The sequence below is a fragment of the Uncinocarpus reesii genome, genomic scaffold (assembly GCF_000003515.1).
Source record: "Uncinocarpus reesii 1704 scaffold_1 genomic scaffold, whole genome shotgun sequence".
Classification (NCBI taxonomy): domain Eukaryota; kingdom Fungi; phylum Ascomycota; class Eurotiomycetes; order Onygenales; family Onygenaceae; genus Uncinocarpus; species Uncinocarpus reesii.
In genome coordinates, this window is record NW_003052500.1 from 7,712,333 (window position 1) to 7,725,182 (window position 12,850).

Here is a 12,850-nt window from a genome sequence, read left to right on the forward strand (position 1 = left end):
TTTTCACAATGCCGGTCGCCGCGTCTCGTCTTGCTCTGCGGCAATCGCGTTTGCTGATCCGCCGGTCTGCCTTCAGACAGAACTCAACCACCTCTGAGGCCGCTTCCAAAACGAAAGACGCTGCATCCTCAGCCGCGTCAAAGGCATCGGAGGGTTTATCGAAGGTAACGTCCACCGCGGGGCCTGCAATTGCGGGTGCGGTGTCTGGAGTTGGTAATGCTTTAAAGAGGGTTGGCGGACGAACGGGCAGAATGATCTCTTTCGTTGAATGTAAGGCCAACCCTAGAATATGCGTCTTGATAGAATTGCAGCTCCTTTACGGGCACAGCCTTTGAATTGAAATTCATTCTCCCTTGCATGGTTGCCCCGATAACGAGGCTAACGTCCACAGCCCTAATACCTCCTACGGTCTACTACTCTCGGGTGGCCATTGAGGTCACTAAGATTGTGTTCCAGACCCAAAAGATGGCACCGCCGTAAGTCCAACTCTGGATCCCGATGATTCAGGGAGGCCAATTGCTCACATGTCTTCAACTTGTCGCAGAAACCTCGCTACATTCCAAACCTATCTCCAACCTTTGCTCGCATCTCTTCGCAATCCTTCAGCGTTACTATCGAAACTTGACCCAGCCCCCTACTTTGGCCGCATCAGAAACATGGACCGTAAGCAACTTGCTTTCGTCGGCGTGACCGCCGCCGAGGTGATCGGATTTTTCTCTGTGGGCGAGATGCTGGGCCGATGGAAGATCGTCGGTTATAGAGGAGAGCCTGCTCATGATCATTAGAAGCAAAAGTTGCGAGTATGTTCATTTCGTACCTCTTTGTTATGCGTCGTTTCTTCTCTGTGTACCATAGACGATGCAGATAAAGGACATGTTTTCCGCATGACCAAAATCTTGTAAATGCAACTTTTTCCAATGTATTCGATATCTCTCACAATAATCCACTTCTTCAAGCTCCAGCTGCAATCGGCCAAATTCACCAGTTTCCCAGTCACGACGGGAGTACTCGGCAGCCAGGCCATAGTTATCAATCACGTGACCAACCTCGAAGTTTGAGCATCTGCGAGAATTTCCAATATGAAATAGTAGGATCGCGGCATCAAACTCATCGCAAGTTCGTACGCGCAAATGGACGCCTTTAAACTCCTGACCAGATCCACTAAATTTAAACCCGATTCTAAGACCGGATCACTATCGAGCTCTACCCACCTCCCCTCGGCAGGGCAAGCGAGCACTCCCCAATTGTTCCCTGAGAGGCAATTCACCGACGCAGATGGAACCAGAGGCATAAAACGAAAGAGAAATGGTGACGAGAGTATTTCGCTATCGAGTGACCTCGCAGTGCCGGATTTCTTTGGTTCAGGACAACCGGCTACAGCTTCTTCAACCCAACCATCGAAGGCGAAGCGGAACGAGAAGCGGACGGTGGATAGGGAGAATGATTTAAAGCAAGAGGGGAACAACGCTCCCATGTCGGAAGCGGAATGCAAATCTATTCTGAAAGCCCACAAAATCAAAGTCACCGATTTACGATCCTTTCCGGCCGATGAGGTTAGTGAAGCTGCTGATGGAAAAAAATCCAAACGGAAGAAGGCAAAAAGAGACCAAGAGCCTCCCGCTCCTTTAACACGAAAACAACAGAAAGCTGCGTTAAGGCTCTACCCCGAACCGTTAACGGACTTCGATCAACTCCGGGCAAAATATTTGATTTCAAGGCGGCTCTCTGAAAATATCTCCCACCAGGGATATACCGTTCCTACAGAGGTCCAACTAGGGTCACTACCATTGTTACTTGGAGGTGCACCAACATCGAGTAGACGGATCAAACCAGATGAAACGGCCAAGTCACTCTCAGAGCAGGAACCGGACCTCCTTGTCGTTGCCCCGACCGGCAGTGGAAAAACCCTCTCATTCATGATTCCCTTGATTAATAAAATAATAAAACATCATCATGCCAACCCGGGACTCAAAGGGATCCTTGCGATTGTACTTGCGCCTACAAAAGAACTGGTCGCTCAGATTGTGAATGAGGGGCGGAAATTGACCGCCGGCACCGGAGTAAAAATAACAGCAATGCGCAAAGGGATGCGCGTTGTGGAAGGGGCACAAAATATAAGATCTCTGGAAGAAGAAAGCGAAGATGATGAGGATGTCGTGTCCAGCGACGGTGAGCTTCACGCAATTGGAGGGAATAAAGAAAAAGCCATACCTCTTACAAGAAGCGACATACTCGTGTGTACTCCTCTTCTTTTGGCAAATGCATTGTCCCAGGACGAGGCAGGGGACATGGCATCCTTACCCTCTGTGAAAACACTAGTGTTGGATGAAGCCGACGTTCTCCTTGATCCTTTATTCCGAGAACAAACCTTGGAGGTATGGAAAGCATGTACCTGTCCTCAGCTAAGAGTTGGATTGTGGTCCGCAACAATGGGTTCGAATATCGAAGAACTTGCAAAAGCCACCATCAAAGCGCGCCAACAATCCCTTGGACTAAAGGACGAGTCATTCCTCATTCGTCTTGTGGTGGGACTGAAAGATACCGCTATTCCCAATATCTCGCACAAACTTGTCTATGCGGCAACGGAACAAGGCAAGCTTCTTGGGCTACGCCAACTACTCCACCCAACCGCTGCAAGCAACTCTACCACCCGTCTTCGGCCACCGTTCTTGGTCTTCACACAAACCATCTCCCGCGCCGTTGCGCTGCATTCGGAACTCATGTACGATATTCCACCGGAAGCAGGGGGGTCTTCGCGTATCGCTGTTCTCCACTCTGAGCTTTCAGACTCTAGACGTTCTGATGTAATGGCTGGGTTCCGAAAGGGCGAGATTTGGATTTTGATCACTACCGACTTGTTAGCCCGTGGGGTTGACTTCAAAGGAATAAACGGCGTGGTGAACTATGACATCCCCAACTCTAGTGCTGCATACGTTCATCGTGTTGGGAGAACAGGACGTGCGGGCCGCGATGGTGGCGTAGCAGTGACGTTTTACACTAAAGAAGATATCTCGTATGTTAAAAACATTGCAAATGTCATCTCAGCGAGCGAAAAGTTACGCGGGACGGAAGAGGGCGAACGCATCCCGAAATGGCTTCTTGACGCTCTCCCGAGTCTCTCGAAGAAAGACAAAGAAGATTTGAAGAGACACGGTGTCAAAACTCGGAGGCCCATGGCAACCAACGACGGGTCCGCAGCGAAGAAATCAAGGATCAGTACCAAGAGTGGGTTTGAGAGGAGAATAGAAAATAAGCGGAAAGGCGCGATTAAGGGAAGTCAACGGCGGAAGGCGAAGGAGCAGTCTAGTGAAGTGGATGAAGGGCAAGATGTTTGGAATGGCATCGAGGACTGATGAGACACTTTTGAAAGTAGGATCCATGTTTCTCAGGAGGCGTTCAGCCAGTTACCGCTATGCATTGATGATTGCTAATCTAAATCTATAATCTAAAAAAATCACAAGAACCATTTTATCTATAACTTCATAAGGGCATTATCATTGGTTTGTTCTGTGTTAATCCGCCTCCCACGTCCAGACAGACCACCAGCAACGGACCTCGAGAGGTGAGCCATCTTTACTTTCCCAGTCATCGTGTCCAGTTTCTTCGCCGTCTGCTAGAATCATCAGCCCGATTCTACGCATCCTCTTTTTGAGCTCATTCACTTGCGACAGGTAGGCGTCCCGGAGAGGCATCTCAAGTACAACCCTTGATTCCCTTCCGGGACGAAGCCATCGCTGAATGGTTTGGACTAACCACCGCGGATGGTCTGGCGAGTACAGCGGATCAGCAGCAAGAATAATATCGTATTTTTCACGATTTTCCGGTTCAGCTTGGCCTTGTATCGACCAATCCAGGACGCCTGTAGTGACCGCTGACCCCGTCTTTAGCAAAAGCTCGTGGTTCAAGGATACGTTATGGGCCAGGTTCGGTACAATCTCTGGTAAATCAGTAAGGTGGACAGAAGCAGCAGAGCCCCACAAAGACGCAAATGCGATGCCCACCAGGCCGGTCCCGGCACCCAATTCAAGCGCCTGAAGGGGTCGAACGTCATTGTACGTGGAAAGGAGCAATTCCAGTGGCGGCAATAGAAACTTTCCAAGGCGCCTAGCAAGCAGATATGATGATACCCAAGTCTTCATGCCCAAATTGTCCGAAGTGAGAGACGGTTCATGTAGGGTCACCGGAAAGTCTGTGGAGTCGGTCATTGGGATTTTGAAAACCCGGGATATCGATGGTAGGGCTATTGTTGACATAGTTAGATGGAGTTATCCTCGCAGGGCATCTTCTTCGAATGCGCACCTGTCCTTCCGGAGCGCTCACACAACCTGGTACTAGCTGCGTCCCATATCGACTCGCGCAACTCGTCCGAATCGAGCCAGGAGAGGGCGCTGGATATAATGCCGGTCAGGTACTGCGCAACACCGGCAGGGTCAATCCGGCTGTGGATAGAGGTTTCATCGCCAAATGTGCGAGGCTGAACTGCTAGGCGGTCTAAAGCAAGAAGTATTTCTGCAGCGGCCGGTTTGGTGTACAGCTGCGGCAGATCGAACACTAGATGGAAACGCGGACGTTATTAGTTCTTGCAAGGTTTTGGTTGACTAGTGAGCCCCAAGATTCAGGGGAAGTAGGTAGTGTACCATGCAGAGGCGGGAGGTCATCGTCCATGGTAGGTATGAAAGTAGATCGTTGGGATTGTCCACAGGCCCATGGCAGTTGTTTCTTCAGCAAAAATTTTCAGATTGGAGGAGAAGAAGCTTTTCCACCCGCCTTAACCTGGCCCAAATGCAAAAAAAATTAGATGAAAAAAAATTTCTTCAAGTGCGCACGACCGGATTCGAACCGGCGATTTCCGCATGTCATATTGATACGAGTGCGACGCCTTACCGCTTGGCCACGCGCGCCACTTTTACTAAGCGCCCTGGAGTTGCGGAATCTTTTCCACCAGTTCAATAGGCGGTCGCCAGGGAAGGGACGTTGACGAATCATTGATATTGAGACTACTCCGGCTGCAAGCTATAATCCCCCTTGAGAAGTTGTCAGTATAAGCTTCATATAGCATACTAAAAGTTCATGCTAGCATTTTGGAGTTGCTTGACGTACTCCGTACTTCATGCGTCTCTCCTCTACGGAGTACATTCCATCCCTTCCAAACATACATGTCAAAACGACGCTTCACACCTCTCGTAAAAGGCTCACATGCCCACAGCAACGTGATCAGAACTCGGAGAGCCCTAAGCACCAGAGCTGAAGTCGATTGTATGGCGCTACAGCTTGCTGATACGGCTGGCCCGCTGATAATATATGTACATAGCACACGGGTCCGAACGTTAACCCATTCATCAGTTCCTTCTGTTATCGCGGCACTCAAAAGCCCAAGGTAAGCCTGTAACAGCCCAAAAAAGGCCTTCCCTAAACTCAGCTCAGTGTGGCCTTGAATCCTTGATATGCTTGTTCGATGTCGAAAGAAAGTTCTCGGGCTTGGTCTTCGGCCAATTCTTCTGTAGCTCTCATCTGATTCAGGGTAATAAGCCACTGAATGATTTTTCCTCTATTCTCAAAATCTTCATCTGTCACTTTGTTAACAGACTGGATGACTTCTGAAAGTAACGGATGTAGAGCATCCTTCGAAACCATGTTGAGCTTCAACGCATCCAAAAATGTTATAAAGTTTTCCGTCGCAGCTAGAATAAGGCTACCAGACGCAGAACCGGTGGCGAGAGCTTGGGAAGGGTTGTGGGAGGGCTGCTCTACCGTCGCAGGAAGGCCTATCCGAAGCCGTTCAGTGGCCCTTGGACATTCCAGCTATGGACGCACTTGTAAGCGCATAAGAAAATTAACGAACGCAACGAGTATTTTACCCCCCATGCGCGCTTGAACGTATCTAAATCGACGAATTCTTTGAGAACGTTTTCATCGCTCAAGCTCGACTTGTACTGTTTTAAAAGTCTGGCACAAGTGTCCGTATATTCGGATTCGGTAACCGCATCCTTGATATATGCCTTTTCCAGCCCATCTAATGTTAAGATGATACTGTATATTTCTGCAAGAGACTCGTAGAGATCCCGCTCCGCAGGCGTCGACGAAAGCTTGACTTCCTAACAGCTCATCAGCACCAGACCAGGAGCCGCAACACAAAGCGGAAAGAAGAGAGCGAAGACACACCTCATCTAGGCTTATAGAAGCTGAGAGAGCTGGGTTGGGAGTATAGCTGTAAGGAGTCGGCGCATAGGACAGCGGCCGTTGAGAATACATTGTGCTGGTGATGAGGGATGTCCGCATTGCAACTACGCCGTAGTTAGTTAGTCTCACTGGCCTCACATGGTCCGTGCGGGAACTGACTTCGAACCGCCAAAAAAATCGACTCGTCGATCTGGAAACACTTGAACGTTTGCCCGTTGCAACACAATTGCCTCGACTGGCTGCTCTACATAGCTTAAGCAGCTACAATGGCGGGCTCTGCGAAGAAAGCGACCAAGAAGTTTGGGAAGAAGCACCTCAGGGACACCATTGATCGCCGAAGGGAGTTCACAAAGATCAAACAGCGGCATCAGCTCCAGGACAAGAAAAAGGCTAAGAATGCAGCGAGACAGGCTGCCCAAGCAGATGAAAATGGAGCTGGGGAAATAGCTGAAAAAGAAAATGGATTCGCAGCGATGGATGTCGATGACTTTTTCGCCGGCGGCTTCGATATCCCGGGAAGCAAAACCAAAGAAACGGTCGAAAGCCAAGGACGTTTCCGCCGCAGACAGGGAAACGGAAGAGGGAGGAGCATAACGAGGATGATAAAACATCTGAAGGGAGGTGAAGATGAAGGAGCTCGGGACGAGGACAGTGCCGGTGATAGCGGGTTCGAAAGCGAGGCCGGAGACCTCGACGCTCACATTGGCGAACTCGAAGCCCTCAAGGAGAAAGATCCCGAATTCTACAAATATTTGAAAGAAAATGACGCTGAACTCCTGGATTTTGGGGAGCATGGCGATCTCGCCGAGGTAGACGAGCTAAGCGAGAAAAGTGAAGTAGAATCGCCGCGAAAGAAAACGAAGAAAGGGAAGCCGGAGGAGCAGAAGTTGGACAGAAATCTACAAATCTCCACTGTTCATCAATGGCAAAAATCAATGCTCCAATCCAACTCGTTGAGAGCCACTCGCCAGGCTGTCCTGGCCTTCCGAACGGCTGCGTATGGAGACGAGACCGATTCGCAAGACCGCAAGTTTACCATCTCTGACCCCGAGGTATACCATCAAGTGCTTGTTACCGCTCTAGAACACGTTCCAAAGATTTTGAACCATCATATACCTATTAAGGAGACGGCGAGTGGAAAAGTTAGAGTGTCGCTGGAATCCGGGAAGTTTAAGGCCTTGACACCTCTCATCAAATCGCATACCTCGTCGATACACGAACTTTTAACGAATTTATCCGACGCCGCCGCATTGAGATTGACATTGTCATCGGTAACTCCGATGCTTCCGTACCTTTTGCAATTTCGAAAATTACTCAAAGTTTTGATTAAAGCGATTGTGGGACACTGGTCAGAGTCTTCTAACTCAGAAGCCACCAGAATATCGGCTTTCTTAGTACTCCGCCGATTAATGGTGATTGGAGATGCTGGCATTCGTGAGGCTGTCTTGAAATCGACGTATGAAGGGATCATCAAAGGGAGTCGAAACACCACCGTGCATACCCTGGCTGGAATCAATCTAATGAAGAACTCTGCAGCGGAGCTTTGGGGTCTAGATCAAGATATCGCATACACTACAGGGTTCACGTCTATCCGCCAGCTGGCGATTCATTTGCGAAGCAGCATTACGAATCCCACAAAGGATTCCTACAAGAAAGTCTACAATTGGCAGTATGTCCACTCGCTCGACTTCTGGTCGCGTGTTTTGTCCGCACATTGCGATTCCATTGTAGAGGCCAAGGCAGGCAAACAATCTGCGTTGCGACCCCTTATCTACCCGGTTGTGCAAATTATTGTCGGGGCAATGCGCCTAATCCCTACCGCACAATATTTTCCCCTGCGTTTCCAGATGAGCCGTTCTCTCCTTCGTCTGTCTCTGGCAACCGGAACATACATCCCTCTCGCCTCCGTTTTGTTAGAAGTACTTCAATCTGCGGAGATGAAAAGCCCTCCAAAGGCAAGCACAATGAAACCACTGGATTTTTCGACCTGTATCCGCGCACCAAAGGCATATTTGCGAACCCGCATCTATCAGGACGGTGTTGCCGAAGAGGTCTCGGAACTATTATCGGAGTTCTTTGTTCTGTGGACAAAAAACATAGCGTTCCCCGAGCTTTCCTTACCTACGGTGGTCATGCTTAAACGGTGGTTGAAAGAGGTTTCTTCTCGTTCGCTAGGAAATAAGAACGTCAAAATCAACCAAACGTTTGTTTTACTGGTACAAAAGCTGGAAGCTAATAGCCGTTGGATCGAAGAGCGGAGGTCAAAGGTTACGTTCACGCCCAAAGACCGTGCAGAAGTGGAGCGCTTCTTAAAAGACGTTGAATGGGAGTCGACGCCATTAGGTGCCTTTGTTAAGACCCAACGAGCGCAAAGAACAGAACGGGCAAAATTGCTCGAGAGAAGTCGGAGAGAGGAACGCCAAAGAAAGGCGGAAGAAAGCGAAGAAGCGGACCAGGCTATGACAGATGTTGACAGCGAGGATGAAGCATCGAGTGAGGCTGCCTAACAGGTATGCTTCTCTTTCGTATTTGTTAGATTAGTTACGGTGACAAGCTCAATGAACAATTCTTGTATTGATATTCAATTCGCGGTGCCCAAGGCGCTTGGGGTTTACGATCTTGTTTTATTCCTAGGACTTCAACAATGAAGGACACCATGGGGCACACTGCTGCTTGCATGCGAGGCTGATTTACACTTCCCTGAAGGGATATCGGCTAAGGATCGTCCTCATCCTGCTTCAAACCTGAGCAGCCGAAACGTCTTGTTCTCTTCCGGCTTCTGATTACTATCAACTCATACAAATGTCCATATACCTGAAACTGTTTACTTGGTTGATATCTTGTCTTCCAAGCCATTCCTTTCACTCGTCCCGCCTCCATTGTTTGTCAAATCAAGGACAATGGCCAGCCGGATACCGAAAGGAAGCCCGCTTTATCCGATTGTTCTTTTGTGTCCCCTTTGAGCCGCCATCTGCTTTCACTAGCAAATACGACGTTTGTCCATATGGCCGCACGAGTTATCCCATACGGCGTCTATAAGTACGCGCTTTTCTCCGAGACTAAAATCTGGAAATAAGCATCATCATTTATTCCGAAATTATCGTCATTAGCGACACTTCGCGACTCGTTCCCAACATGTCCTCCGGCAAAGGGGGGCCCAATAACGGCAGTAACGCACCCGGACCTCCAAAATGCTGGGCTCAAGCTCTTGCAACCGCGCCGAACCCCAGTGAATCTGAGGCTGAAGCCGCTGACGATGGATTCACGGTAGTTCAGCACGGGCGGAATCGGAACGGTCGGGGTCGGGGTATTACCGGCCCTGGTGGTGATCGTGGGAGGGACCAGATGGGCGGATCCCAGTTTGGTGATACGCGACGCAATGAACCAAGTAGAGGTCGCGGAGGACCCGGAGGGCGAGGCAATAGCCACAGCCGTGGAAGCGGTCAGGGGTCGTACCATCAACGATCGGACAACAATCCCCAATATAACAACCAAGGTTATAATAGGCCATCCAACGATCAAGGCAGCCGTGGAGCACACAGGGCGCAGCGTGGTGGAAGGGCTCCTGCTCCGCTATACAAGTATGTTCCATCCAGCAGGCAACACATTTGCATCTGCATTTTCTGACGAAGCGATCTGCAGGGATATAAAAACAACTCTTCAACATGCCCCATCTCAGGGGATCGCGGCCCTAGAAAATAGTATCATTGAAAAGAATCGAGATAAATTGGCGGCCAAGCTCGGAAACCTGAAGCTTGCAGAAAACAAGTTGTCACTGCCAATGAGACCTGGCTATGGGAATTGCGGCAAACCCGTGGGCCTTTTCTCGAACTACTTTGAGATCAGCGGCGTCGATAAACTTGTTCTCTACGAGTTCAATGTCCAGCTCCAGGAGAATATGTCTCTCCGTATCAAGCGGCGTTTATTTACGTTACTGCTGAGAGAAAAGCCACTCTGCGATGAATCCGTGGCCACGAATTACGTGGACAAACTCATTTGCACGAAGAAGCTCGACCCACAAGTTATTTTCGTCAATTATCACGAAGAAAATGAAACCCATACTCAGAACCATGCGGTTACTCTTCAGTATAGCCGAACATACCGGCTCAATGACTTGCTAGCTGACCTCCAATCACATTCTGAGCTGTATCAAAAGGAGGAAAAGAATATGGTGATTCAGGCGTTAAACATGACCGTGGCACGATTTCCGAACAATACCAGAAGAATCCAGTACGTTGGCCAGAGCAGACATTTCTTCCTTGACGTTGGCAACCAGAATCTCGCACTGGGGCGTGGTCTAGAGGCACGACGAGGGTTTTTCCATTCTGTCAAGACCTCAACTGGTCGGCTGCTCCTAAATCTCAACGTATCAACCGCCGCATTTTACCGGGCGGGAAATCTGAAAGACGTTACTGAAGAAGTAGTTCCGATAACAAAGGCAATTGGGGACCAGGTGGAAACCGGAAGACTTGAGAGATTTCTAAAAAAGCTTCGCATCAATACCAAACATGGGAAACGATCTCAAGTCAGAACTATCTTTGAAATCGCAAAGTTGAAAGACGAATCAGTTGCTATGCCCTCGCAAGTTAAATTCTGGTGGGCGCAAGGACAACCTGCGAGACATATCACCGTGAGTGACTATTTCAGAATGCGTAAGCCACAAAATACCGTCCTCACCGTCAGTATCTATTGGTGCTAACGCTTTTTTAGAGTATAATGTACGTCTCGCAGCCCAACAAATCGTCGTCAATGTCGGGTCTAGAGACAAACCATGCTATCTCCCCGCGGAATATTGCTCGATTCTCGAAGGTCAAGTCGCCCACCAGAAGCTTCATCCAGAACAAACCAGCAACATGATCAAGGTTGCTTGTCGTAAACCCACCGAAAACGCACTGGACATCTCAAGCAATGGCTTGAAATTGATGGGACTCGACCAAAGAAACGGACCGGTAAGCTTTTGCTCTCGATTTTAACAACTGTTGCTAATGACTAGCTAAATCTCGGCGTATAGAAGGAGAAGTTCGGCATTCAGATTGCGAATGAGTTGCTTGCTGTAAAAGGCATCGTTCTTGATCCTCCGCAACTAAAATACAAGTCGAATTTTAGCCCGGTAACGACTAATGGAGCCTGGAACTTTTCGGAATTTTACCTGAAACAACCAGGCGTACTCCCTGGCCGTAACCCCGTTGGATATCTTATTATTGGGAATTTGCGAAGCGATCCGTCCAGATTTTTGGCGAAATTGAAGGGCACCCTGTTGGATTATAACATCAACTGGCGAGACGGCCCCCTCAATTCCAAAAATACCATATGGGTACCGCACGATAAGAAGCCAAATGACAAAGACTACGAAAATGCGTTCCAAGAATTCCAGAAGCTGGGGACCCCTTTTGTTGTTGCGCTGTTACCAAAGTACGACCAGCAGATATACTCGCTTGTGAAACATCAAGGCGATATCAAAACCGGGATTCCCACTGTGTGTGTCGTGGAAAAGCCCATCAAAGACAAACAAACCAATACCAGCTATGTTGGTTTGAAAGACGATGAAGGTACCTTGAGGAATATCTCCCTGAAAGTCAACCTCAAGCTGGGAGGTATCAACCACGAGATCACTAGTCGACAGGAGATACGCAACATTATGCAGACAACGATGTTTATTGGTATTGATGTCACTCACCCAACCGGAACAGAATCTCAATCCGACGCCCCCAGCATTGCTGCCGTCGTGGCCAATACCGATCCAACCCTTTCTCAATGGCCGGCGAGTATAACAACTCAGGGACACCGCAAGGAAATGGTGGAAGATGACCTCTATAGCATGGTGCTTGCACGACTTCGTGTATGGAAAAATCAGGATCTACTACCAGAGCAGATTCTTGTGTATCGCGACGGTGTCTCTGAGAGCCAATACCAAGAAGTCCTTGATAAAGAGCTTGTTCAAATCCAGGAAGCAGTGAAGCAGTACTATAAGACGCGGAGACTCCCAAAGATTACCCTGCTTATTGTCGGAAAGAGACATCATACTAGGTATTCTTCTTCTCTTTCCCTCCCACGTCCACCTCCACTATTACATTCTCAAATCTAACCACGAGAGTATAGATTCTATCCGTGGGACCGGTCCAACGCCGATGGTAATTCCAACGTCGTTCCTGGCACCGTTGTTGACCGCTACTGCACCATGGAACGCAACTTTGACTTCTTCATGGTCTCCCACGCAGGTATTCAGGGCACCAGCCGTCCGGCTCACTACGTTGTGCTCCACGATTCCAACAATTTTAGCGCCAACCAGCTCCAGAGCATTGTAAGTCGGCCAGCCCCCCTTTTTCTTTCCCTTGCCAAACTAACTGATGCTTGCACAGACCCATGATCTCACGTATGTTTACGGCCGCGCTTCACGGGCGGTTTCCATCGCGACTCCGGCGTATTACGCCGATATCGTGTGTGAGCGTGGTAGGTGCTACCTGTACTCTGTTTACAATAACGCTTTGCCCGGGGAGTACTCGGGGAGGAGTGGCTGGATACGTGGTGTCCATTCGAATCTGACAAACACGATGTTTTATATTTGAAATTTCTTTAGGTCTTGCAAGAGGAGGGACGTTTGAGCATTGGACGATCTACATGAATAAACAGAGTTATTGGTATAGATAGACTATAGGTCATTCATTGCGAA

General features: G+C 49.0%; 5 protein-coding genes and 1 non-coding gene across 6 annotated transcripts; 3 read left to right on the plus strand and 3 right to left on the minus strand.

Moving 5' to 3' along the window:
• Positions 1 to 8: 8 nt before the first annotated feature.
• UREG_02894 (uncharacterized protein) lies at positions 9 to 3,353 on the plus strand (the record flags this gene model as incomplete). The annotated part of the gene is made up of 4 exons (XM_002543332.1): positions 9 to 270; positions 329 to 476; positions 545 to 749; positions 1,092 to 3,353. The coding sequence occupies 4 exons, from the start codon at positions 9 to 11 to the stop codon at positions 3,351 to 3,353; spliced, it is 2,877 nt and encodes a 958-aa protein (XP_002543378.1).
• Positions 3,354 to 3,512: 159 nt separating this feature from the next.
• On the minus strand, positions 3,513 to 4,665 carry UREG_02895 (uncharacterized protein; the record flags this gene model as incomplete). Its single annotated transcript, XM_002543333.1, has 3 exons — positions 3,513 to 4,240; positions 4,300 to 4,551; positions 4,638 to 4,665. The coding sequence occupies 3 exons, from the start codon at positions 4,663 to 4,665 to the stop codon at positions 3,513 to 3,515; spliced, it is 1,008 nt and encodes a 335-aa protein (XP_002543379.1).
• A 154-nt stretch (positions 4,666 to 4,819) lies between these two features.
• UREG_08008 lies at positions 4,820 to 4,901 on the minus strand. The gene has a single exon. It is a non-coding gene; the product is annotated as a tRNA-Thr (tRNA).
• Positions 4,902 to 5,415: 514 nt separating this feature from the next.
• Positions 5,416 to 6,252, minus strand: UREG_02896 (uncharacterized protein; the record flags this gene model as incomplete). The annotated part of the gene is made up of 3 exons (XM_002543334.1): positions 5,416 to 5,802; positions 5,859 to 6,095; positions 6,163 to 6,252. 3 exons carry the CDS (start codon positions 6,250 to 6,252, stop codon positions 5,416 to 5,418), a joined length of 714 nt encoding a protein of 237 aa, XP_002543380.1.
• Positions 6,253 to 6,446: 194 nt separating this feature from the next.
• Positions 6,447 to 8,687, plus strand: UREG_02897 (uncharacterized protein; the record flags this gene model as incomplete). Its single annotated transcript, XM_002543335.1, has 1 exon — positions 6,447 to 8,687. One exon carries the CDS (start codon positions 6,447 to 6,449, stop codon positions 8,685 to 8,687), a length of 2,241 nt encoding a protein of 746 aa, XP_002543381.1.
• Positions 8,688 to 9,315: 628 nt separating this feature from the next.
• Positions 9,316 to 12,746, plus strand: UREG_02898 (uncharacterized protein; the record flags this gene model as incomplete). The annotated part of the gene is made up of 6 exons (XM_002543336.1): positions 9,316 to 9,761; positions 9,823 to 10,832; positions 10,891 to 11,129; positions 11,192 to 12,207; positions 12,280 to 12,481; positions 12,540 to 12,746. 6 exons carry the CDS (start codon positions 9,316 to 9,318, stop codon positions 12,744 to 12,746), a joined length of 3,120 nt encoding a protein of 1,039 aa, XP_002543382.1.
• Between the last annotated feature and the right edge of the window lie 104 nt (positions 12,747 to 12,850).